We start from the raw sequence: 23,208 nt of genomic DNA, 5'->3' as shown, positions 1-23,208 counted from the left end.
TTCATCTTTCAACACAATAACAGCCAGGAGTTTGTTAATGTCCATGAATATATGAGGAGTCCTAAAGATCACAGCTCAGCAGTGCCCCCTAGCCAATCCGATCTTGAAAAGATATACCAGCAATAATAGGAGAAACAGCGCAAATCCAGGTGTGCAAAGGTGGTAGATGATGCTTAAACTGCTGACAAAAACACTTCTACAATGTACTGAATAAAGGGTCTGAATACTTGTACATTAGCTATTTCAGTTTTTAATTTCAGCAAATTGGCAGGCATTTACTGAAGCAACAAAAGTAGGCCTACATGAGGAAAATATTCATGCCATAACAGATTAAATTCTACTCCATGATGCAGCCTGTCAGCGGACGTCCAGATCCACAGACAAAGAGGACGGTGTTGGGAAAGAGAGGTCATTCCCATTAATGAGTGAAGTCAGCAGCCCCCCCCCCCCCCAACCATCTCCTCCGTCATCAGTAGTTCTGGGCTGCTCTACCCAGCATATCTTCACTCTCCTACAGCCCTCCCACCCCCCACCCCCTCTCTCTACCCCTTCACATCCCTCCCAACACACTCTGCTGTAAATCCGGATCCTGCAGTGGCTGCTCAAGCAGTAGGAGCTTATGCCGTCTAATGCTACCTGCCTCACTGGAGCTTCAGGTTAGTCTAAGACACAGAAACTACTCGCCAGCCAGGGAACTGAGAGAGGGACCTAGGGGGAACAGAACAGCCACAGATTGTAGAAAGGGAAGAGCAAGACAGCGTTAAAAGCAGTGAATGCGAGAAAAAAAAAAGAAAGCCCAGGAATATCCCTGTTCAGCAAAGCAGCAGCTCTGCCACTGTTTCAGGAGACAAAGGAGAGCAGCCTTGGCTGTGGACCTCAGGAGTGGAAAGAAGTGACTGGAATGCAAAGATGAGGAAGAGGTGAGTGCCTCTACTTACTTTTACACACATTTAACACACACACACACACACACACACACACACAGAAAAGAGCAAAAAACATATACGCGTGCACACACAAAATTATAGTGCTTCAGTAATGTAATCTATGCATAGCTCAGTATATTATCTTTCTGCCGGCGCTTGCCTAGGGACTAGCCAGTATCATGACTAAAATCGTCCATCTATTCAGGATCTTCTAGTAAGAACAACTCCCTGCTCAATAGCTGACACTCACTGCCTAGGCTGTATATCGAACAGGCTAACTAACATCAGTGGAATGGGACAGCTGGGAATTCCCACCTCTAGTGATATACAACCTCTTCTAAAAAAAGGTATCCCCTGCAGACTATTAACTCCAGCCAATCAGAGGGAACTACAAGCCCTTCTACTCAAAGCATCACACTGGCAAGTAGTGGGCTACAGGGTAGGGTGGTAGTGTCAGAACGGAAAACATTTAAAGCCATATTGTGAGAATTTCTGCAGCGCTGTCATAGAGAATGCTGCTACAAACACTGCCCGTTAACCAAACCGGCAGAACTGTGGATGTCACACACATTTGCAGGTGTGTGTGTGAGCGTGTGTTTGTACAGTACGTTTACTGCAGTAATGTGCCAAATGTTAGGGAGCGTCCGTGGTGGAGAGGAACTGTTCCTGTGCTGAGGCTGGAGCAGAACGGGGGCAGAATGAGAACCGCGGTTCTGTAGTCTGATCGGCACAGCTCACTGCAGTAACACAGCCTCTCCTCCGACATCAGCACACACTACTCAACAGGAATCTGCATTCGTTCGCGCTGATACTTTGTCTGGTAGCAACGTGGACCACACGGTTTCACCACCAGGCGCTGCTCCGTTCCTATGTAACCGTAGCTAAAAGAGTGGCCTATTATGACCCAGTGTTTCCCCTGTGTTTCAAGGCGTGTCCTTCTGATGCCCGACTGTGTGGTTCTCCTATGGCTGTCCACCCTGCTGGGCCTCCAGGCCCTGTCTGCCTGCCCCCCCATGTGCACCTGTAACCGCAGCCTCAGGGAGGTGGACTGTTCCTGGAGGGGCCTGAAGACGTTGCCCCCGGGCCTGCTGCACAACCTGCACTCCCTGAACCTGTCCCATAACCGCTTCCACGACCTGGACGGCCAGCTGAGCGCCTTCGCCCACATGCGCACCCTGGACGTGTCCCACAACCGCCTGGTCCGCCTGCCCTCCTCCCTGCCCAGGGCCCTGTGGGAGCTCCATGCATCCGCCAACCGAATCCGTCTGCTGGACAAAAACGACACGGCCTACCAGTGGAACCTGCGCGCCTTGGACCTGTCCGACAACCGATTGGAGCGGGCCGTGTTCATCAACAACACCCTGGCGAGCCTGCGCCTGCTCAACCTCAGCCACAACCACTTCTGGACCGTGCCCACCAACATGCCGGCTGGCCTGGAGATTGTGGACCTGTCCCACAACTCTCTGGTGCAGATGCTGCCAGGCACTCTGAACCGGCTGCCTAGGCTGACCACGTTCTACCTGCACTCCAACCGCTTCTCCTCCGTGGGTCCTGGGGTCTTCAGCCGGCTGGGCAGCTTGAGGCTGCTCACCCTGGGGGAGAACCTCTGGGCCTGTGAGGACCGGGCCAACATCAGCCACCTGCTGGACTGGCTCCAGCACACCTCCACCCAGGTGCTGGGTTGCCCGTGCCACACTCGGCCCGTCTGTGGAGAGCACAACCCGACCAAGACCGGAGGGTGGCACTTTGCCTCGTACACTCAGCCCCCGCTGGCCGCGGGTACTCCGGGAGAGCCGAGCCACCCCCCGCCCCAGGAGGTCCTCACCCGGTGGCCTTGGTACCTGTCAGAGTCTGCCTTGCTAAACACCCAGCTACACACCAGGAGAGCCCTACGACCCCCGAGTGAACCAGAAGACCAACACCTCCACACGGGTCACTACTCGTTCACCTCCACGCCTCAGGACGTCTCCAGCCAGGCCACAGGCAGGTCCGACACCGGAAGCAGCGCCTTGACCGTGGACGGCCCCGTCCTGATAGACAGAGTGTTTACCACGGACCGCTTCAACACCACAGACGTGGCCTTCACCACCGACCACTCCACCACCACCACGAGGAGAACAGCCACTCTCCGCACCAGGAGTGTCAGGAGGCCAAACCAGGGTGGCGCCCCGGTCCCTAACACCAGCCCCCCCAGTGGCTGGACCAAAATCCCGGCTCTGCTGAACCTGTGGCTTTTCGTGACTCTCACCCCGAACATACTGGCTGGAGTGGAGGACAACAGAGTGGAATGAACCCCATTTTTCTTCCCATTTGAAACACTGCGCCCAGACAGCTACAGCCTCACCAATGAACACAACTCTCCATTACTTTGACCAACATACAACATTCCCAGGCAATATAATAACATGTACATACACCGACCAGCCTTCAACGCCAAATAGCGTTACTTGGATGAGGGGTGAATGCTTTAGTACTTGCTATCTGCTTCTTAACCATTTTCATCAACGCTGTAACACTACTGAGATGTGTCTGCCCGTTTTTTAATAATAAACTGCGCCTTTTCACAACAATCCAGAGGCTTCGACCTTCACTCAGCAGCCGGTGGCACCAGAGTTCATGTTTAGGTTTCTGACAGGCATGCTACATTACTCAGTCATGAGGGAGAGCGCTGCAGATGTTGGTCTTCAGCACAGAGGGGTGACTACATAACAGCAGGTAAGTAGCACTGATTTTTGAATGGGCCTGGTGGTCCTTAATGTTGGTTTTACTGGCGAGATGTTGATTGAGATCAATTTACTGGTATATCAATCGGAATCGGTCACAGAGATTAACAATACAAAATACACAGTGACCTAAAGCAATATAGCTTGACACGGATTATGACAAGTTGACTATAGACTTAAAGAGTATAATATATGTTCCGGTGTCGGACCTAGCATGCTTGGTGACTGGGGCGTGTGGATTCTTATTTTCAGGAGAGCTTGTCAATCGGACTAAAGAAAGATGCAACATTTCTGTAGAGTTGTTGTGAAAATCCTACTGACGGCCAGTTACTTTCTGGCTCAACAAGGCATTGGGATGGTGACAGGCATGAACCTCACTGCGGCCAACCAAAACAGCAGTAACTCATCTGGCGCCCCCTACAATCTGTGGGGGCCTGGTCCCTTGCTCGTGGGTCTGTCCTCCGCTCTGCTGCAGCGTGTAGCTGCCGTCTGAAGGCAGCCAGGTCGCTGAATATCTCCTCATCCATATTTAACCCCAGAATTTATACTCATCCTGAGACCATGATGACCTGCATATGTTCGGAAACTTCACAAAAACCTTTTGGAATGCTGTGATATATTCCTATAATATTTCTATTGCCAATTTCTTTGAATAAAAGTGTCATGGTGAAATGAACAGACCATTTTGTTAATTCCACTTGAGCGGTGACAGGACTTACCGTCTAGTGACGTAGTAGAACACAGGGTTGCCGTTCTTGGAGGTGCCAGCCTGGTAGAAGATGTTGAGGGTCTTCAGGGCTTTGAACTCTTCTTTCTCATGTACCTGATGTCTGAGGTGGCAAGATCAAAAAGGAAAGACGATCAGAGTACTGCTAAAACAACCTCTACCTCAGATCCGGATCTCAGTTTTATGAGCGTTTTATGCTTTCTGACAGTGCAGGCATAGACATCCCTCAGAACTTACAAGAACGTGTTGAGTTTTGCTCAGCCAGGTGAATGAACAGAATTACGGGGGTTCATAACAGGTTTAGAGGTGTTCATAACAGAATTAGGGGTGTTCATAACAGGTTTAGGGGTGTTCATAAACTTCTACTTATAGGAGGAAAGTGATTAGCAGCCAGGACAAACAGAAAGGTAAACTTGGTTTCTAATGAGTTTTCATATGCTGTAACAATGATATAATAATAATAATAATATTAAGGGGTGTGAGGGTAGCCTAGAGGTCAAGAGCATTGGGCCAGCAAATGATCTCCATTATTCTGTACCTGAAGAATCATAAATAAAAAGATTCTTAGCATACGAACCTGGTCAAAAAAACTGTAAAAAACAAAAAAGATTCATATAAATGCATATATGTTCATTAATATAGAATTAACATACACATTATCAATCAAATGTTATGGCCAAACTACTCAGTCAAGGATATCCTTTATTTGTTCAATTTTCCACATTGCAGAATAATAGAAAATACATGAAAACCATGAAATAACACATATGGAATGAAGGCATATTAATAAAAAAATTCTAAATCTATTTCATATTGCCGATTCTTTAGTAGCAGCTCTATGCCTTGATGACAGCTTTGCATACTCTTTGCATTCTCTCAAAAAGGTAGTCTGCAGGAACACATTTGAATTAACAGTCTTGCTAAACATCCAGAATTTGTTTCCATCTTGCGTTAATGTGGTAATAAAGAGGGTGACAAAGTAGGGCGGGTATACAGTAGACCACCACTATTTCTGTACTGTAGTAATATATATTATGGCAAGAACAGCTTGAATAAGAAAAGAGAAGTCCATCTTTACTTTAAGACATGAAGGTCAGTACGGAAAATGGACTGGGAAAAAAGACGGACCTTTAAACGTTTCTTCCAGCGTTATTCATGAAACAGGCTCTCATGAGGACTACCACAGGAAAGGCAGACCCAGAGTTACCTCTGCTGCAGAGGATAAGTTCATTAGAGTTACCAGCCTCAGAAAACAACAATTAACTGAACCTCAGATTCCAGGCCAAATAAATGCTTCAGAATTCAAGTAACAAACATCTCAACATAACAACCGAAGAGACTACGTGAATCAGGCCTTTATGGTTGAATTGTGGTAAAGAAACATGAGAAATTGACATTAGACAGGTAGAAATCTGTCCTTTGATCTCCGCTTCTCGGTTCCCACCGAGAAGCTTGGAGGTGGTGTAATAGCGTGTGGGGGGCTTTGCTGGTGACACAAGCTGTGATTTATTTAGAATTCAAGCTAAACTCAACCAGCATGGATACCACAGAATTCTGCTACAATATGCCATCAAAACTGGTTTGCGCTTAGTGGGACTATGATTTGTTTTTCAACAAGACAATGACCTGAAACACACTGCCAGGCTGTATAAAGACTATTTTACCAAGAATGAGAGTGATTGAGTGCCTCATCAGATGACCTGGCCTCAACTCAATTGACATGGTTTGGGATGAGTTGGACCACAGAGTGAAGGAAAAGCTGCCAACAATCACTAGTTAGCTAGTTAGCATGCTCCAAAAAATGAACAGATAATACTGCAGCGTCCACTTTGAAAAGCCAGCCTTTGCGAGTGGGAACACAATTTGACAAAGAAATTGGATTCTTGTCGGGCTGTACTCTTTACAAAGCCAAAGAAAACGAGACAACCTGGTCATCCTGCAATGATGTGGCCCATAAGAACATTGTTGAGACAAGGAGAACTATATCTTCTCGCCACTAGTGAGCAATTCGTGAAAAACAGAAGCCCCAATAGTTGCTACAAAAGATGACTACATTTTTTTTGTTTTTTATCAGATACCAGCCTTATCCAACCAATGGCATGGGTTAAACCCCACAGTGTGAAATTTCATAATTTCATAATTAACTCTGAAATACCTCCAATCAATAATAATTACACAGAGAGCCTGAAAAAACACCCCAAAGTCTCTAGAAAATCTCCCCATCACAATCCATGGAGAATCTTGATTAACTTTCTGCTGTTCTCTTTCATCCACCAGTTGTAAATAGCTGTGATGACTTTCTTATACTATCAATATTTTAAAATGATTCCCAACAATATTGACTAAATATTTTTGTTACATAAACAACAATTCAGCAATAATTACAGTGTTTTCTACAGCGATGCCTGCTCCAGTGGGTAAGTGATACTGTGGAACACCAGCATTTTACTATAACTGCATACATTTGGATATTTTCAGAAATGTCAATGCAACAATTTAGAAAAAAGCTAATACACATGCATTGTAATTCATTACATATGAGCCTGATTGCTCCAAACCCCTGTTCTACCACAGGTGTTTCTGCTCACGTAACAATGTTCTTTTACAAAAGGGCAATTTCAGCCTTATGAATGTTGCATTTGCACACAAATTCTGAAAAAAACTTGCCTCACAGAAATTCTTTATCAAGCACAAACGAACATTAAAATTATATATTTATAGAGGAAGACTAGTCAGTCTGAATTTTAATATAAACCAAATCTTATTATATAAATAATCCCACAAACGAATGGGTTGTACATTTGAATAAACATTATATTATGGGTTAATGTTTTCTTTAGTAAGAAGGACATGTTTGTATCTTCCAAACCAAACTATATTTGTCCTGTTTCCATGAAATACAGCATGCCAGATGAATAGTTTGGGGTAAAATAATTCCACTGCCACCACCTGTCTGTTGTCTTTTGTTAACTTTTTATGTTTAAGGCTTATTATTTTTAGTCTTCTCTACATCACTGACCTTTGCTGATAACAAACTCATTGATTTGAATGCATTTACCACTAAACTGCGTGGTTGTTTCACATAGCATTACGGTAAGTCCCTCTGGGAGAGTGTCGGCTAAATGACTAACGTATAAGGTGTACGCTGCTACACTGATGGAAGAGTTTTGAATACAACCTGCCCATGCAATGTGTTATGACGCTCAGTAAATGATTACAGGAAAAAGATTCTGCCTTCAGCTAAGGGAGCATGGCTGGTAAACTCCATAATTAATTGGTTAAGACACAGACAGAGAATGCAGCAGCGCATTCAGTGAAAGACGCTATTGGAGGAACTGCTCTCTCAGACCAGCCTGTTTCCATCCATGCAGCAAAGTGCACTAAAAAGCGTTTTGAAAAAGAGAAAGTAATAGTTTAAATTATACATTGCGTAAACCCTTGATAAAAGCAAGCTTGGCATGGAAAGTTTACATATAATCCTGTACTCTAAATAAGTCTAGAGTAAATATTAGTTTAAAATGGAAACCATTACAGACGTGACACAGCCTCTCTAAATCTGATTTCCATGTTTAGTACATTATATCATTCAATGCTAGCACTTGATGGACAATAAGATGTCTCAAAAGCCATCCATCTTGGTTAAAAACATAAGACAATATTAATACCAGTCCAGTGATCCACTCCAAAAGCTATTAAACCTGGTCATATTTTGAGAATATGTGTCCTACATTGCTATATCAATAACTTAATATGAAAATACAGCTCCGGAAATAATTAAGAGACCACTGCAACTTTTTCTTTCCTCTCCAAAAAAGTTGAAAAGGAAAGTTTTGAGTGAGGAACAGAAGCGTTCAATTTGCAGTGGCCGCTTCATTTTAATCCTTCTGTTCCTCACTCAAAACCTTCCTTTTAGATGTTTTTGGTCTCTTAATTTTTTATACGGAGCTGTATAAAGGCCAATTAAAGATTGTACATCAAAATGCATACATTCCCAATAAATATAAAACCAGTTTAATTATGAAATAATCATTTTCACATGTTCAGATCGACATCACTGCAGAACTGCAGAAAATTGTCCCCTACCACAGTGACAATGACATGGGATCAGTAGTTACTTGACATGTACCTGGTCATAAACTCTTCACACTTGGAGCTGGTGAGGTTGAGGCTGGACCAGTGTGTGTGATCAGTAGTTACTTGACATGTACCTAGTCATAAACTCTTCAAACTTGGAGCTGGTGAGGTTGAGGCTGGACCAGTGTGTGTGATCAGTAGTTACTTGACATGTACCTGGTCATAAACTCTTCAAACTTGGAGCTGGTGAGGTTGAGGCTGGACCAGTGTGTGTGATCAGTAGTTACTTGACATGTACCTGGTCATAAACTCTTCAAACTTGGAGCTGGTGAGGTTGAGGCTGGACCAGTGTGTGTGATCAGTAGTTACTTGACATGTACCTGGTCATAAACTCTTCAAACTTGGAGCTGGTGAGGTTGAGGCTGGACCAGTGTGTGTGATCAGTAGTTACTTGACATGTACCTGGTCATAAACTCTTCAAACTTGGAGCTGGTGAGGTTGAGGCTGGACCAGTGTGTGTGATCAGTAGTTACTTGACATGTACCTGGTCATAAACTCTTCAAACTTGGAGCTGGTGAGGTTGAGGCTGGACCAGTGTGTGTGATCAGTAGTTACTTGACATGTACCTGGTCATAAACTCTTCAAACTTGGAGCTGGTGAGGTTGAGGCTGGACCAGTGTGTGTGATCAGTAGTTACTTGACATGTACCTGGTCATAAACTCTTCAAACTTGGAGCTGGTGAGGTTGAGGCTGGACCAGTGTGTGTGATCAGTAGTTACTTGACATGTACCTGGTCATAAACTCTTCAAACTTGGAGCTGGTGAGGTTGAGGCTGGACCAGTGTGTGTGATCAGTAGTTACTTGACATGTACCTGGTCATAAACTCTTCAAACTTGGAGCTGGTGAGGTTGAGGCTGGACCAGTGTGTGTGATCAGTAGTTACTTGACATGTACCTGGTCATAAACTCTTCAAACTTGGAGCTGGTGAGGTTGAGGCTGGACCAGTGTGTGTGATCAGTAGTTACTTGACATGTACCTGGTCATAAACTCTTCAAACTTGGAGCTGGTGAGGTTGAGGCTGGACCAGTGTGTGTGATCAGTAGTTACTTGACATATACCTGGTCATAAACTCTTCAAACTTGGAGCTGGTGAGGTTGAGGCTGGACCAGTGGGTGTCAGCCACAGGTTTGTGCTCTGGGGGCCCTAGGTAGGCCAGGAGGGTGGCCATCTTGTCAAACGGCCGTCTCCCAACAGCTTTGTGGTCCCTAAAGAAGAACAAGGAAGTGGTTAGCACTAGGTTTAAAGGCTTACCAGTAGTACTCCCCGATTCACATATTCAAGCAGATGTAATATTTCAAAACAAATTCAGTGACCATGGATTTATCAGATTAGTGTTTTCAAACTAGGTTTATGCAAATATCCTTCCATAAAAACAAAACATGACACTGTGCCCCCTCACCTGTTGCTGGAGAGATACTGCCCAATTTTTTCCTGGTTGTTCCAAAGCAGACGATGCAGTGCAAGAACGTTTCCATCGCTGATAAAGGACAGGCTGTGGTTGACCGAGTCACTGGCAGGGCAGTCTGACGCAATGTCCAGGAAAAACCTAGAATCAAGTCATCATCAAACGTGTTTTACCAATAGCAATGGCGACAAAGTACGTTGTTTTACAACTAAACTATCAGAAGGGCCAGAATCTGCTTGGCCTGCTAGTGATGATTATCCTTTTTGTTAAACTATTTAGCAGCATTGGACTATCAACAATTTTTAATTTTATGCATCTTGATATTCCATTCTATTCAGCTTATAAGCATTTTGTTTTAATTGCGAAGCACCTTGTTCTATATTTTAATATAATATATGTGCTAAATATACAGTGGATATCAAAAGTCAACACCTTAATCACAATTCAGCTTTTATTAATGAAAAGGCTAATAAATCAAGATAAATCAAGTTTAAACCTGTTTCACATCTAAGAACATTTTAATAATCCAAAACATAGAAGTGTAAAACAAATAGACAATTTCTAACAAAAATAATAATCTCAATGCCTTGCTTGCATAAGTAACTGATAACTAAAACTTTGCGGAATCACTTTTTGCTCTGATTACAGCAGTACGTCTGTTTTGATGGGTCTCTATCAACCTAACACACCTGGATTACCCTACCCTTCTTTGCAGAAGAGTTCAAGCAAGAGTTTAAGCTCAGTCAAATAGCCAGGGGATATATTGTGAACAGCTCTCTTTAGGTCAGTACATATGTTTTCTGTCGGATTGTGGTCTACGCTCTGACTGATATGCTCCTGCTCTTTGAACAAGAACCTCTCTCCTCTCACTTTCCTGTCCAACAGACCGTAAAACACCTGAAAGAAATAGATATTTTTAAATCATAGACATAAGTTTATACCACTTTACCTTCTAGCTGCATCAAAGTTGCTTTTGACAAAGTCATTAAAAGGCCTCATGTGCTCCTCTTTGGTGAATAAAACATGGTTGGCAATGCTCTGTAGGATCTGAAAACAGACAAACACTGCCATGTCAACAACCAGGTGAATTCTATTATCAAAAAGAACCTACAAACAGATCGTATACATCATAAAACAGTACGGCCTGGTAAGCCTGTCCTGTTACCTTGGACATGAGCTTCAAACCCCTCTCTATCCTGGGTGGGGGCTTCTTATCCAGAATGCCCGCTTCATACGGCGAAACAATGGCCGGGTTGATGAAACGCAGGAACATGGCACTGCCCACCGCCCCTATGCTGTTCTGGGGGAAACGCTGGCTGACCACCTGTGCGTGAAGGTGTTGGGGAACAAACGGTAAGACCCGGGCATGATTATTTGTGGGAAAGGAGAGGGCGTGGGTTGGAGAAGACAGTGGGGGAGAAAGAGTGCAGGGTAGAGAGAGGAGGGAGACAAAAGATCCCTGTGTAGATAGCCACCACGTCGCCACCAGCTAACAACATCCACCGCTTCAAACGTAGTTAGAGATAAAAAAGGAAAGCAACGCATCTGGAGAGTATAGGAGAATCTGGGGAAAAAAGTAACTAAACCACTCGGGTACACTTGATACTGAACGCTTTCAGGAAAGAACACCAGAAAATGTTGGATAAAATCTGGGTGCGGAATTGATCCAATTTTCTGCATGTAAGCATAATAAAATGTCATCAGTTGGAACACTTGTGTTGTAAATGGGTTCCACTGCAGCAGTGAAATAATTAGGCTGTGAATTTGGAAGCCTTGTGAAAAGTCATGTTTCATTGTTGCTGCAATAACAAGCTGTCATTCATGAACTGCAGTATTTGACTGCGCCGAAAGTCCAGCCAATCACAAGGCCTCTACAGCTACCTCATCAGTCCCATCAACACCAGGCACTGACCCTACAGCTACCTCATCAGTCCCATCAACACCAGGCACTGACCCTACAGCTACCTCATCAGTCCCATCAACACCAGGCACTGACCCTACAGCTACCTCATCAGTCCCATCAACACCAGGCACTGACCCTACAGCTACCTCATCAGTCCCATCAACACCAGGCACTGACCCTACAGCTACCTCATCAGTCCCATCAACACCAGGCACTGACCCTACAGCTACCTCATCAGTCCCATCAACACCAGGCACTGACCCTACAGCTACCTCACCAGTCCCATCAACACCAGGCACTGACCCTACAGCTACCTCATCAGTCCCATCAACACCAGGCACTGACCCTACAGCTACCTCATCAGTCCCATCAACACCAGGCACTGACCCTACAGCTACCTCATCAGTCCCATCAACACCAGGCACTGACCCTACAGCTACCTCATCAGTCCCATCAACACCAGGCACTGACCCTACAGCTACCTCATCAGTCCCATCAACACCAGGCACTGACTCTACAGCTACCTCATCAGTCCCATCAACACCAGGCACTGACCCTACAGCTACCTCATCAGTCCCATCAACACCAGGCAGTGACCCTACAGCTACCTCATCAGTCCCATCAACACCAGGCACTGACCCTACAGCTACCTCATCAGTCCCATTAACACCAGGCACTGACCCTACAGCTACCTCATCAGTCCCATCAACACCAGGCACTGACCCTACAGTGATATCAGCCAAACTGCCAGTGACACGGATCAATAACTCACCTCATTGTGTATATGCACCAGTGTGAACATCGTCCAAGGTCTATCTGCCCTGCTAAACATATCTATCACTGACAGGAAAGCCTTCAAAGTATTTTCCAAAAAACGAATTCCTGGAAACCAAACAGAGCCAGTGTCCATTCGCAATGCACACCTGTTATTGTAGAGCTTTAAACTCCATTCTCCAGAACTCCACAGCCCACAGGAGCAATGGAGATGAATACCGGTGCTTCACAGCGCCACCAGTTGGTCTATAGTGAGCGTAAAGTGAAATCAAGAGAAACTTGTTTGGAAGTATTAGTAGTGGGGTGTCAGGTGGGGATTGTAAGGAGAACGGGAGTGTAGCAAGAGGCAATAGGTTGAATGACTTCCCCTTTCTTCCAAAAGAGTGGCTAGGGAGAAGGTTCTCTGAACTTACTGCTTTTTTGCTTTCCTTTTTCTCTTTAACTGTGGCTTTATTCAGTAGAGAGTGACAAGTTGCCTACAGAACAGAAATGGGCACAAGAAAAGTCACGACAAACACACACGACAAGCACACAAAGCACAAAAAAACGATCATACACACAGAACATAAAAATACAATCACGCACACACACAACACAAAAAAAACAATCATACAAACACAACACAAAAAAACATTCACACACACAAAGAACAAATACTACTACAGATACTGCACAAACATGGCTAATGCCTATGCCTTGATGATTTATACTGTCATGTACAATTAACCATTTTGTAACAACTACCCAGAACACATTGTGGGTGTTGGCGTTGAAGAAAAAAAAAAAATCTGAAAATAAATGGAACCATGTCAGGAAAACAGATTTGAGAAGGATTTTTCTTCATTCGTTTAGTTATTTTACCAGGTTAGTTTGCTGAGAACACATTTTATTTACAGCAACACCCTGGGGGCAATAAGGATTAACTGTCCTGCTCAGGGACTGATTTTTTTTTAACAATGTCAGTTCAGGGATTTGAACCAGCAACCATTCATTTACTGGCCGACACACACTTCACCTCTACCCTGACACCTGGAAGACGTGCAGTCAAATTACCTGGAACAGGCAGTGACATACACTGCGTAGCTGAGGGGGGAACTCTGTGGAGGAGTTGATGATCGCCAAGAAGAAGCGGTTAGTGATCTGCAGCAGATTTCTCTGGTTCTCCTCCAGGATCTCACTCGGCTCCAGCCTGCAGAAACCATCAGTCAAAATGAATAATGACAAATACCACACAACACTATTGAGGGGCCTAACTGAAATCAATAGTACATAATTAACACTGTAGTAGCAGTGACGCCTTGGTTAAAAAATACATCTGGGCTCTTAGAAGTCCAAGCACAAGTACTACGGATATCACATTTGGGGGGTGAAAAGGGGGGGGGGGTGCTTCTGGAAAAATGGGTAGGTACCTGGTGGGGTCCACCTCAAAGCTGATGAGCTGCCATTCAGGGCCGCTGATAACCCCTCTAAGGAGAGGTTCTAGTAGCTTCTGCAGGTACGTGGCTCCGTATACCTGAAACACCGAATAGATACACACACGGAATCAAACTCAACCTCAATTCAGGAAGCAGGCATGTTCTTTGACATCTAAAGACCAGTATGCGATGTCCTTATTAATGGCCATTTCTGGATAGGGATGCTTCACCTAGCTGGCTGTCGAATTATGGTGTCCATTGAGAAAGCATTGGAAACGATTGACATACATGGAATATGGAAATATGGCCTGACATAAGTCACAAACTAGCAGATGGAAACAAAACATTACCCAAATAAAATATGGATAGAACAACAACGTATTGACTGAAGGACAGTTAGCTGTGTCATTTGTGAGACCAGGGTTCGAAATCTGCTCATAGACTAGCCACGGTATTGGCAAACGGTCAGCACCTGCCAGGTTTGGCAGTTTAAAAAGCTGGTCACCATGCTTCTTTGCGCTCTGGTGACTTTTTAAGGACTCCGTCCTGGTTCTGTAAAAGAGCTTGGTAAAAACCAAAACAGCTATACATGCGCTTCGAAAGACACATGCCTTGACATCAACTGTCCTGATTCTACTGGAAGTTGCAATGATGAGGTAAGGCATTCATCGCACAGCAGATATGATGAAATTAGGAAGAATAACAGGGTAGAAGGTAACTAAACAAACATAGTATTTAACAATAGCAGTCTGGCTCCATTGTCATTGAGTAAATTCCCATTAATGTTGAAAAAAAGCTTGGGGCATTTAAAGAAACGTATTCTACAAATGAAATGTCAACATGTCACTTTAGACAGACAAGGCACCCACAGGTGGCTAAATCTCTCGCAGCCCCAAATGTGTTGATGACTTCATTTGATCAGATATGAATGCCTACTTGTTTTGGGTCTCTGAGTTCTTTAATTGTTAGAAATAATTAGTGTCAATCCATCACCAGCACTCCATCATAAAAGAGGATTTTTGCATCTGGGATTTCTCACATTCCAAAAAATGGAGCTTCCAGCTCAGATGGATGTCAGATGAAAAGTGCTCTGCACAGGGGCAGATGTAATGAAGTTTATGCTCCTTTACAATAAACATTGAGGGTCTTATGCTCATCCTCCACACCGCATTTGCAAGCAAGTCTGCTATTGAAGGTAACCTGTTTAAGGCACCTTGGATGAAAATCTATCTGGTGGCCACAAGGGATGGGCAGGGATAGTCGAATACCCGAAATGTATTTTGTATTCGCATTCTTGTGTGTGTATTCAATTAACCCCCATTTTACGTATATGTATTATTTTTTTTAATAAATGAATGTTCATTTTTACATGTGAAGATACCATGACATTAAAAAAAAAAAAGTATAACGTTTTAAGCTTTTTTTTTATAACATCCGCTCCTTCACACGTGTTTGTTGTTTACGTCCCTCAATCAAAGCGGTAGTAGTGTGGTCGGGCCCAGTCAGTCAGAATGACGCAATATATACTTCTTAGCTTATTGTTAGCAAGTGGATGAAAGTCAACTAATTCAAGGGAAGATGGAATATATTTACTGAATTAATGTTACCCCCGGAAAAAATATTTGGCCACCAAACGCTACGTAAAGTTTAGCTGTGGAATCGAAAGGCGGTTGTGAGTGAAGAAAACGGTGAGTTAAGCAAATAGCTGGCTAGCTTAGCTAACTAGCTTCTCTAGACTCTTCCGTCCAATAATCTCAATGTTGTGTGTTGATTAATAGTCTTTTAGTTATGTAGTTTTGCGTGTCAACCACACAGTCATCCATACACGCAGTCGCTTTTTTGTCACACGAACGTTCACTGAGCTGATGTTACATGAGAACAACACCCTGTTCTTCGCGCGTTATGTTGTAGCGCTCATGTGGTATCGGTAGTTTTTAAAAACATGTATTTCGGTTTACTGAATACTATTCGCATAACAACAAATACTATTCGGATAGTAAAATATGGTCCAATTCACATGTTCTTGGCCACACATCTGGCGTCCACGCATCTGGTGTCTTGCAGGCTTTATTAGGACAAGACCATGAGCCCAGTACCTTAAAGCAGAAGGTCATGATCTTGCTGGCCAGACTATTCCCCCTGAAAAGTGTCTGCATGGAGTCAGCCAGCTCCACCTCCTTGGAGAACATGTTCCACAGCAGCTGGTACAGGAGGTGTCGGGAGTCGAAGAGCGTCACCAGCACCCGCGCCAGCTCGTCCTAGTAAGGGCAAAACCACTGTTACTGACACTAACGCAAGACCGTTACTGATGCCTAGAAGATACAGAACACTGATACCTTCATTCATAAGCACCATTCAAAAATCTGTAGTGTGGAAGTAGTGTAATATAAGCAAAAACTGTATGACCATTTATTAAAAACTGTGCTGTTTGATTTGTGAATGCTGATTGGCTGAAAGCTGTGGTATACATATGCAATAAGGCATGGGGGTTGTGGTATATGGCTAAAATACAATGAGCTAAGAACTGTTCTTACCGCTTACCAACACAATTAGAGCAACAGAATTGCTGTAATGGCATATACATGATATACACCATTATAAACTGAGTAGTTTGATTCCTGAATGCTGATTGGCCAATAGCTGTGGTATATGAGACAGTTTAGCGTGTGTATGACATCATATCACCTTTTACTGCTATATTTGCATTGGAAAGTGGTACATAAGAGCAAAAAGGCCTCTCTGGGGTTAAGCGCTATGTCCAGGCTCTCCGAGCTGAGTCATACCTAAGAACAGCTTTTAGCCGTGGCATATCGACCATATATCACTCCCCATCGTGCCGTACTGCTTAATTATACCACATGCATTCATGTTATTCCATATCCAGTCCCAATACAGCATTAAAGGCCAGTGTGTCAGTGGGTGGTGAGTGTCGTACATACCCACTGGGAGCAGGGCACCACATTGGCCAGTGCCATGGCGATGGGCAGCTCTCCCTGGTCTCCCATCATGGTGACTAGCTCCACCAGCCTCTCGAAGCGGTCGGCCAGCACTGTCTCAGCCAGCGTGTCGAACTCCGTCCCCTGCTGGAGGATCTTAGTCAGCACCTCCATGAAGGTGGCCCGCGTCTGTAGGTCCTTGTGGTAGCCCAGACCTTCACACAGAGAGACGGAGATGAAGAGACCCATGTTATCATCTTACTGGTCTCTCATCATGACAACCGAGAAAACCACTGGCCACGTGAAACTAAGTATCGTTTTAACGACCCGACACTAATGAGCAAGTGTAAGGTAATTGACAGAACCCATTATAGCCACTTCCCCCAGCCATCTTCCATCTCACGTGCAGTTAAGCACTTTAAACAGGCTCATGAAGTGCCCAACCAAGGTTAAAATGTAAGCGTCATTCCAGACTGCTTCCTGGGTTGGGTTTCCAGACTGACCGATGGAGTGCATGAGGCCACTGTCCACATTGGCATTGAGGAGGTTGGACATGGCCAGGACCGTACAGTGTCGGAGGGAGGCCAGGCGTCGGGACATGCCCCTCTTCCTCCCTGCCACCTGCTGCCCATCATCCTCCACCTCGCTGCAGTCATTCAGCAGGTTCATGAACAGGGTGAAGTACCTAGAAGGACAACAGGCAATCACCACCACACGTCGCACGCGTTGCAACTTTGTGAGTAACAGGCGACGTTCAAATAATACTATGGTAAGTGAAGGCAGGTGAGTAAAGGCTAGCCAGCGTACTTCAGGAAGAGCTGGGACTTGGCCTCCATAAGCTCCACCCCATCTCCTTCCTCAGGCTGTAGGGGCAGGCCGGCAAGCAGAGACACCACCGCCTCCATGCTGGCCTGGTCCAGGTCCCTATGTTCCAGGCAGCCCAGGACAAAGGTCAGAGGTTGAAGGTCACGATGGTGAGGAACTAAGAGTCAAGATGTGAGTGGTGGCGTAGTTACAATACCTGGTGAGACACTTGACATCGTCGTCAGCTGCCTGGTTTGATGTCCCCATCACCCAGTCTGTCAGGTACTCCACCATCTTATTCCTGCCAACACACATTCAGTCAACACCCTTTGAGTCAAACCACTCAAAAGTTTTACATTCCACTGCCTGGATGCAGTGGCATTATTGTTTAGGGCGGCTTCGCTTGCCATCATTGAGCCAACCATGAATGACATATTTTACCAGTGAAGTACTATAAAGAGTGGGCAGAGATTCCTTCCAGTCGATGTAAGACATTTCACTGACTGTCTAGACTCCAGGAGAAGGTGCTAACCTGAACTTCATCTCCTGGCAGAAGGACAGGTCGTCCCTTCGCTCCATCATCACCTCCACCAGCTGACACAACTTGGTCTTGATCTGGATGGCGTGCACCATGTTTCCCAGGATACGCACGTACCTGCCAACGCGACACGGGGCATGGGGTGAGAGACGGCAGGTGGGCACGCCGCAGCAGGGAGGGAAGGAGTGGGTTCATTTACCTGACCAGGTTGAGCATCATGGTCTCTATGCTGGCCTGTCCCAGGTGCTCAGAGCTGCCCTCTGTGTGGTTGTCCAGCAGGTTCTTCATGATGGCAATGGTCTGCTCCACAAACTGGGTATTAGTGTCATTGATGGGGACCTAAACAGAACAGAGAAAAATACATCTTTACCACACAAGCTGACAAAAACAGGTTGGCTTTTACCTTTTCAGAAACATGAGGGCTCGCCCCAATGTCATTATGCTATTTCTATACATTAAGAAGTCATTCAGAAGAAGCTGTTACAGTAGTGGATACACATATTCTCACACTGCCCCCCGTGGGAATCGAACACACAGCCCCTGGCTTCGCATGAGCCTTGCCATGCCAACCACACCATTACTCACTGGCCCTTGTGCGTCGAAGAAGCGGCTGATACCGTTCTTGAGTTTGTTGAAGAGCATCGGGTAGAGAGCAGGGTTGAGCTCCAGGCCCACCAGGTCCTTGACGTTGGTTCGGATCTGAACGCCCTTCTCGTGACTGCAGACCATGAGGGAGAGCAGGCGGTCCAGGAAGCGGCCCAGGGGCGTCTCGGCGTTGCCCTCACAGGAGCCCATGGAGATCATGGAGCCCTTCCTCTCCGTGAGAGGGCCCATGGGAGGGCTGTAGGTGGCCAGGCCGGGAGCGCTGCGCTGCTGCAGGCACACCCCGCCCAGAGCACACAGGAAGCCTGTCATGTTCACCCACTCCTGGACAGATGGAGAGAGCAATTAGATCACGAGTGGTAAGCGGATCATTTGTGAAGTGGATTTGCCGGCACACTGGGTGTTTGCCTACCTGGCCGTCCTCTAGCTTAGTTTTAGGGTGGGTGAGGATTAATTTCGTGGCCTGCTCCCACTTGGCATGTGTGTCTTCCCATGCCTGTTTGAATGCGAAAGAAATAGTTACACTATATGACTGGCGTTCTTTAGACTACACAGGGAACCATCAGGTTATGGACTGTATGAGCGAGCCAGAGCATCTGACCTCAGTGTTTCCGGCAGTAGGGTGTTCTATCCTCCTCAACAGAGCCATCACTCTCTTCTGAAGGGCTGAGCGGCCTGGAAAAACACACACACACACACACATTACACACAGTAACAGGAGCCTTGGTCTCACTGACAGACACAACAGTTGCTACTCATGAATTGACTGCCCTCTAGAGGTGCTACTCTAAACTCCACAAGGAGCAGGACCTTCCTCCGCACTAACGCTCCACCCTCCGCACTAACGCTCCACCCTCCGCACTAACGCTCCACCCTCCGCACTAACGTTCCACCCTCCGCACTAACGCTCCACCCTCCGCACTAACGCTCCGCCCTGCACACAAACGCTCCGCCCTGCACACAAACGCTCCGCCCTGCACACAAACGCTCCGCCCTGCACACAAACGCTCCGCCCTGCACACAAACGCTCCGCCCTGCGCCCTAACGCTCCGCCCTGCGCCCTAACGCTCCGCCCTGCGCCCTAACGCTCCGCCCTGCGCCCTAACGCTCCGCCCTAACGCTCCACCCTCCGCACTAACGCTCCACCCTCCGCACTAACGCTCCACCCTCCGCACTAACGCTCCACCCTCCGCACTAACGCTCCACCCTCCGCACTAACGCTCCACCCTCCGCACTAACGCTCCACCCTCCGCACTAACGCTCCACCATGTGCACTAACACTTCGCATAAACGCTCCACCCTACGCACAAACGCTCCACCCTCCACACAAACACTCCACACTAATGCTCCACCTTCCACACTAACGCTCCACCCTCCGCTACGCACTAACGCTCCACCCTCTGAAGGAACTGGATTTTTGACCCTTTAATTGGTTCCTTCACCTCCGGACTAACGCACTGCACTCTGAAATAATGATCCAGACCCTTCCGGACAATTTCAGATCCCAGAGGAAAACAGCTACAGGGTTCTTTAAAGCATGACTACTAACCTGTGGACATCATGTTGCTGACCGAGGCAAACTCGATGAAGGTGTTGTAGTTGGGCAGAATGGTCTGCACAGGCACCTCGTCCACGCCGCAGCGCACCTCCGCTTCCTCACAGAGGTGTCTGAAGCAGGACATGGCCACCAGAACGGCCTCCATGTCAGGGCTCCACAGGAACATGTAAAGACACACCTCCAGCTTAGTTTGGGCTTGCCTGCAGATGGGGATGCCACTGCCCACTGTAGCCCGCTCCTGGGGGACGGGCGGGTAAAACAATGGACATTGAGAGAAACAAGGGTCAAGTTAAGTAGCGTTCAATAAACACAAATAATAACATTTTACTTACTCTACAGGACACGGAGGCATGTCCGATCTACACAATATTTTTTTTTTCTATGTAAACAACCCAGGGGGATGTAATTTACAGAAACTCCTTTACCCACAATGCAGAGTCTCACCTTGTTCCTGAGAAGGAATTTGTTCCTGCAGATGAGGATCTCCCTCAGCCACTTCAGGATCTCTGTGCTGTTGATCATCTGGTGGCCAACCAGCTTTTTACAGATGAAAAAAAGGACCTGGGAACTGCAGGCAACAGCCAATCACAAAGAGCGTTCAACAGGGTGGTCTCAGTCTGTGTTAGCACCCATTTGAAATCAATCACCGCTCAAGATGAGAACCACCAAGGTGTTTACCTGATGTCCCAGAAGGTCTCGATGGGTGCATCTGGGTTCCAAAGCTCAATGGTCTCAGGTTGATGGAGGACCAGGAGGGCCTACAGAGGAAGACAGTGAGAGTAGGATCCATTAGCCACTGTGTGACGAACAGAACCATGCAGTAGAAGGTAGTGGGCTCACCTCCATGGCCTCTTGGGAACATTCTCCCATGCTGGTCTGAGGAACCAATTGAACCAGGCCAGTGATCAGCTCGGCTGTGCTGCTCTGGATCTCCTGACCCTGCTTAGCTGGGTTCTGACAAACACACACACACAGTTAACAAATACACATATACACCTACTCAGCCATTTACAAAACTGCTCAGAGAGGCTTTCCAGCCTGCCAAAATAACTTCAAAGAGCTTAAGAATTTCTAATGAGTCTCTGACCAAACACTTAGCCAATTTGAGTAAATCTAAAACGGCAAGTGGAATTAACCCAGATAATCCCGTAACTCAACACAACATAGGTAGAATTAGAGGATAAAAACAGCTAATGTGTAAAAACCACCCTCCTCAAACAGAAACAAACTAGTTCTATCCAGGAAGCCAAAGTGAACCCAGGGAATACTAACATGCAGCATGAGTTTGGGGTCAGCGTGGATGAGCTTGACCAGGGCCAGCAGCAGGTACTTGTGGCTCCGTGTGTCAAGGTCTGTGGTCTTCTCTTTGAACTTCAGACTGGTCATCTTCTCTTTGAAGGTCAGACTCTGAGGGAAACAAACAGTAAAAAGTGTCTGTTAGTGGGGATATACACTGATGATGAGTAGAAGACTGGTAAGGAGGGAGACAGAGGTAAACACAAAGGAGAAGGAACGAAACATCAACAGTAACCCCCCCATTTACCAAAGAAACACATCCATCGAGACACAAGGAATCAAACTGGGAAAGAAAGAGAAAATGAAAGAGACTGACTGTTTCACGAGGACCTTGACAAACGGGTCATGAAACAGGAGGTGGGCAACCAGACGAGCAGACAGACAGAAGCCTCAAGGGGCCATGCCTGAACCAACATGGCCGACCAGCATGAGGAAGGCAAACCTTATGGGGCCACGCCTGAACCAACATGGCCGACCAGCATGAGGAAGGCAAACCTTATGGGGCCATGCCTTAACCAACATGGCCGACCAGCATGAGGAAGGCAAACCTTATGGGGCCACGCCTGAACCAACATGGCCGACCAGCATGAGGAAGGCAAACCTTATGGGGCCATGCCTTAACCAACATGGCCGACCAGCATGAGGAAGGCAAACCTTATGGGGCCATGCCTGAACCAACATGGCCGACCAGCATGAGGAAGGCAAACCTTATGGGGCCATGCCTTAACCAACATGGCCGACCAGCATGAGGAAGGCAAACCTTATGGGGCCATGCCTGAACCAACATGGCCGACCAGCATGAGGAAGGCAAACCTTATGGGGCCATGCCTTAACCAACATGGCCGACCAGCATGAGGAAGGCAAACCTGCACACAAACAGACAACATCAAGACATGGCAAACAGGAATTGTGGAGGAGATAATAGCACTCAACTCGGAAGAACAAAGTGGCGCCGGAAGAACAAAATGTAACAACACACCAACACAATCTACAGACATCCCGTCGGTCCACAGGTGACAACGCAACAAGGAATCCATCCATTCAACCTAGTTTGAAGGAAGATCAATTATGACCAAATTGAGTTCCTCCATATAGGTGCTCAAAAAAAGATGAACCATCCAAAGACAGTGGGTGTAGAAGAGGACCCAGCCTCAACAGACTCTGAAGCATGCTCCAGGAGCACACAGATGAGTGGAGGGAGGATGCAGGCTAACTTCAACCAGAGCACAGAGGAGGCAGAGGAGGACGGCAACAGGGGCTATTTTTTGTGTCTGTGGCGGCCTCGGGGGTGGGGTTTGAGGTCAGCTGCACAGGGGTCAGGACGAGGTGGTGTTGGGGAGTGGTAGGGGTGCCGTTATACTTACAGCAACAGAAGCCCACTGCCATGCAAAACAGTGACTGTGACAGGCTGGCATCTGAGTGAGTGAGCAGCAGCAGCCATTTCAAAGGAAATGAAGGAGGAAAGA

General features: G+C 46.3%; 2 protein-coding genes across 3 annotated transcripts in view; one reads left to right on the top strand and one right to left on the bottom strand.

Annotated features, from left to right (window-relative positions):
• Positions 1-23,208, bottom strand: part of nf1b (neurofibromin 1b) — a 71,573-nt gene that overhangs the window by 27,073 nt on the left and 21,292 nt on the right. For both annotated transcript variants that reach the window (XM_010901552.5, XM_029120963.2), the window contains exons 13-35: positions 21,719-21,853; positions 21,287-21,400; positions 21,125-21,204; positions 20,891-21,014; positions 20,438-20,684; positions 19,490-19,563; positions 19,301-19,384; positions 18,871-19,212; positions 18,485-18,624; positions 18,280-18,402; positions 17,965-18,048; positions 17,751-17,867; positions 17,447-17,628; positions 16,947-17,158; positions 16,104-16,265; positions 14,002-14,105; positions 13,646-13,781; positions 13,006-13,068; positions 11,081-11,239; positions 10,865-10,962; positions 9,910-10,056; positions 9,569-9,715; positions 4,369-4,479 (exon numbers count right to left, since the gene is read on the bottom strand). In XM_010901552.5, the coding sequence (XP_010899854.4) occupies positions 4,369-4,479; positions 9,569-9,715; positions 9,910-10,056; positions 10,865-10,962; positions 11,081-11,239; positions 13,006-13,068; positions 13,646-13,781; positions 14,002-14,105; positions 16,104-16,265; positions 16,947-17,158; positions 17,447-17,628; positions 17,751-17,867; positions 17,965-18,048; positions 18,280-18,402; positions 18,485-18,624; positions 18,871-19,212; positions 19,301-19,384; positions 19,490-19,563; positions 20,438-20,684; positions 20,891-21,014; positions 21,125-21,204; positions 21,287-21,400; positions 21,719-21,853 (3,185 nt within the window). The remainder of the gene's footprint in view (positions 1-4,368; positions 4,480-9,568; positions 9,716-9,909; positions 10,057-10,864; positions 10,963-11,080; positions 11,240-13,005; positions 13,069-13,645; positions 13,782-14,001; positions 14,106-16,103; positions 16,266-16,946; positions 17,159-17,446; positions 17,629-17,750; positions 17,868-17,964; positions 18,049-18,279; positions 18,403-18,484; positions 18,625-18,870; positions 19,213-19,300; positions 19,385-19,489; positions 19,564-20,437; positions 20,685-20,890; positions 21,015-21,124; positions 21,205-21,286; positions 21,401-21,718; positions 21,854-23,208) is intronic.
• On the top strand, positions 535-4,113 carry LOC105028666 (oligodendrocyte-myelin glycoprotein). The gene is made up of 3 exons (XM_010901550.5): positions 535-920; positions 1,855-3,641; positions 3,902-4,113. Exons 1-2 carry the CDS (start codon positions 910-912, stop codon positions 3,215-3,217), a joined length of 1,374 nt encoding a protein of 457 aa, XP_010899852.2. The 5' UTR covers positions 535-909; the 3' UTR covers positions 3,218-3,641; positions 3,902-4,113.

Source organism: Esox lucius, chromosome 7 (genome assembly GCF_011004845.1).
Source record: "Esox lucius isolate fEsoLuc1 chromosome 7, fEsoLuc1.pri, whole genome shotgun sequence".
NCBI classification, from domain to species: domain Eukaryota; kingdom Metazoa; phylum Chordata; class Actinopteri; order Esociformes; family Esocidae; genus Esox; species Esox lucius.
Note: the sequence above shows the minus strand (reverse complement) of the source record. Positions and strands in the feature narration are given on the sequence as shown.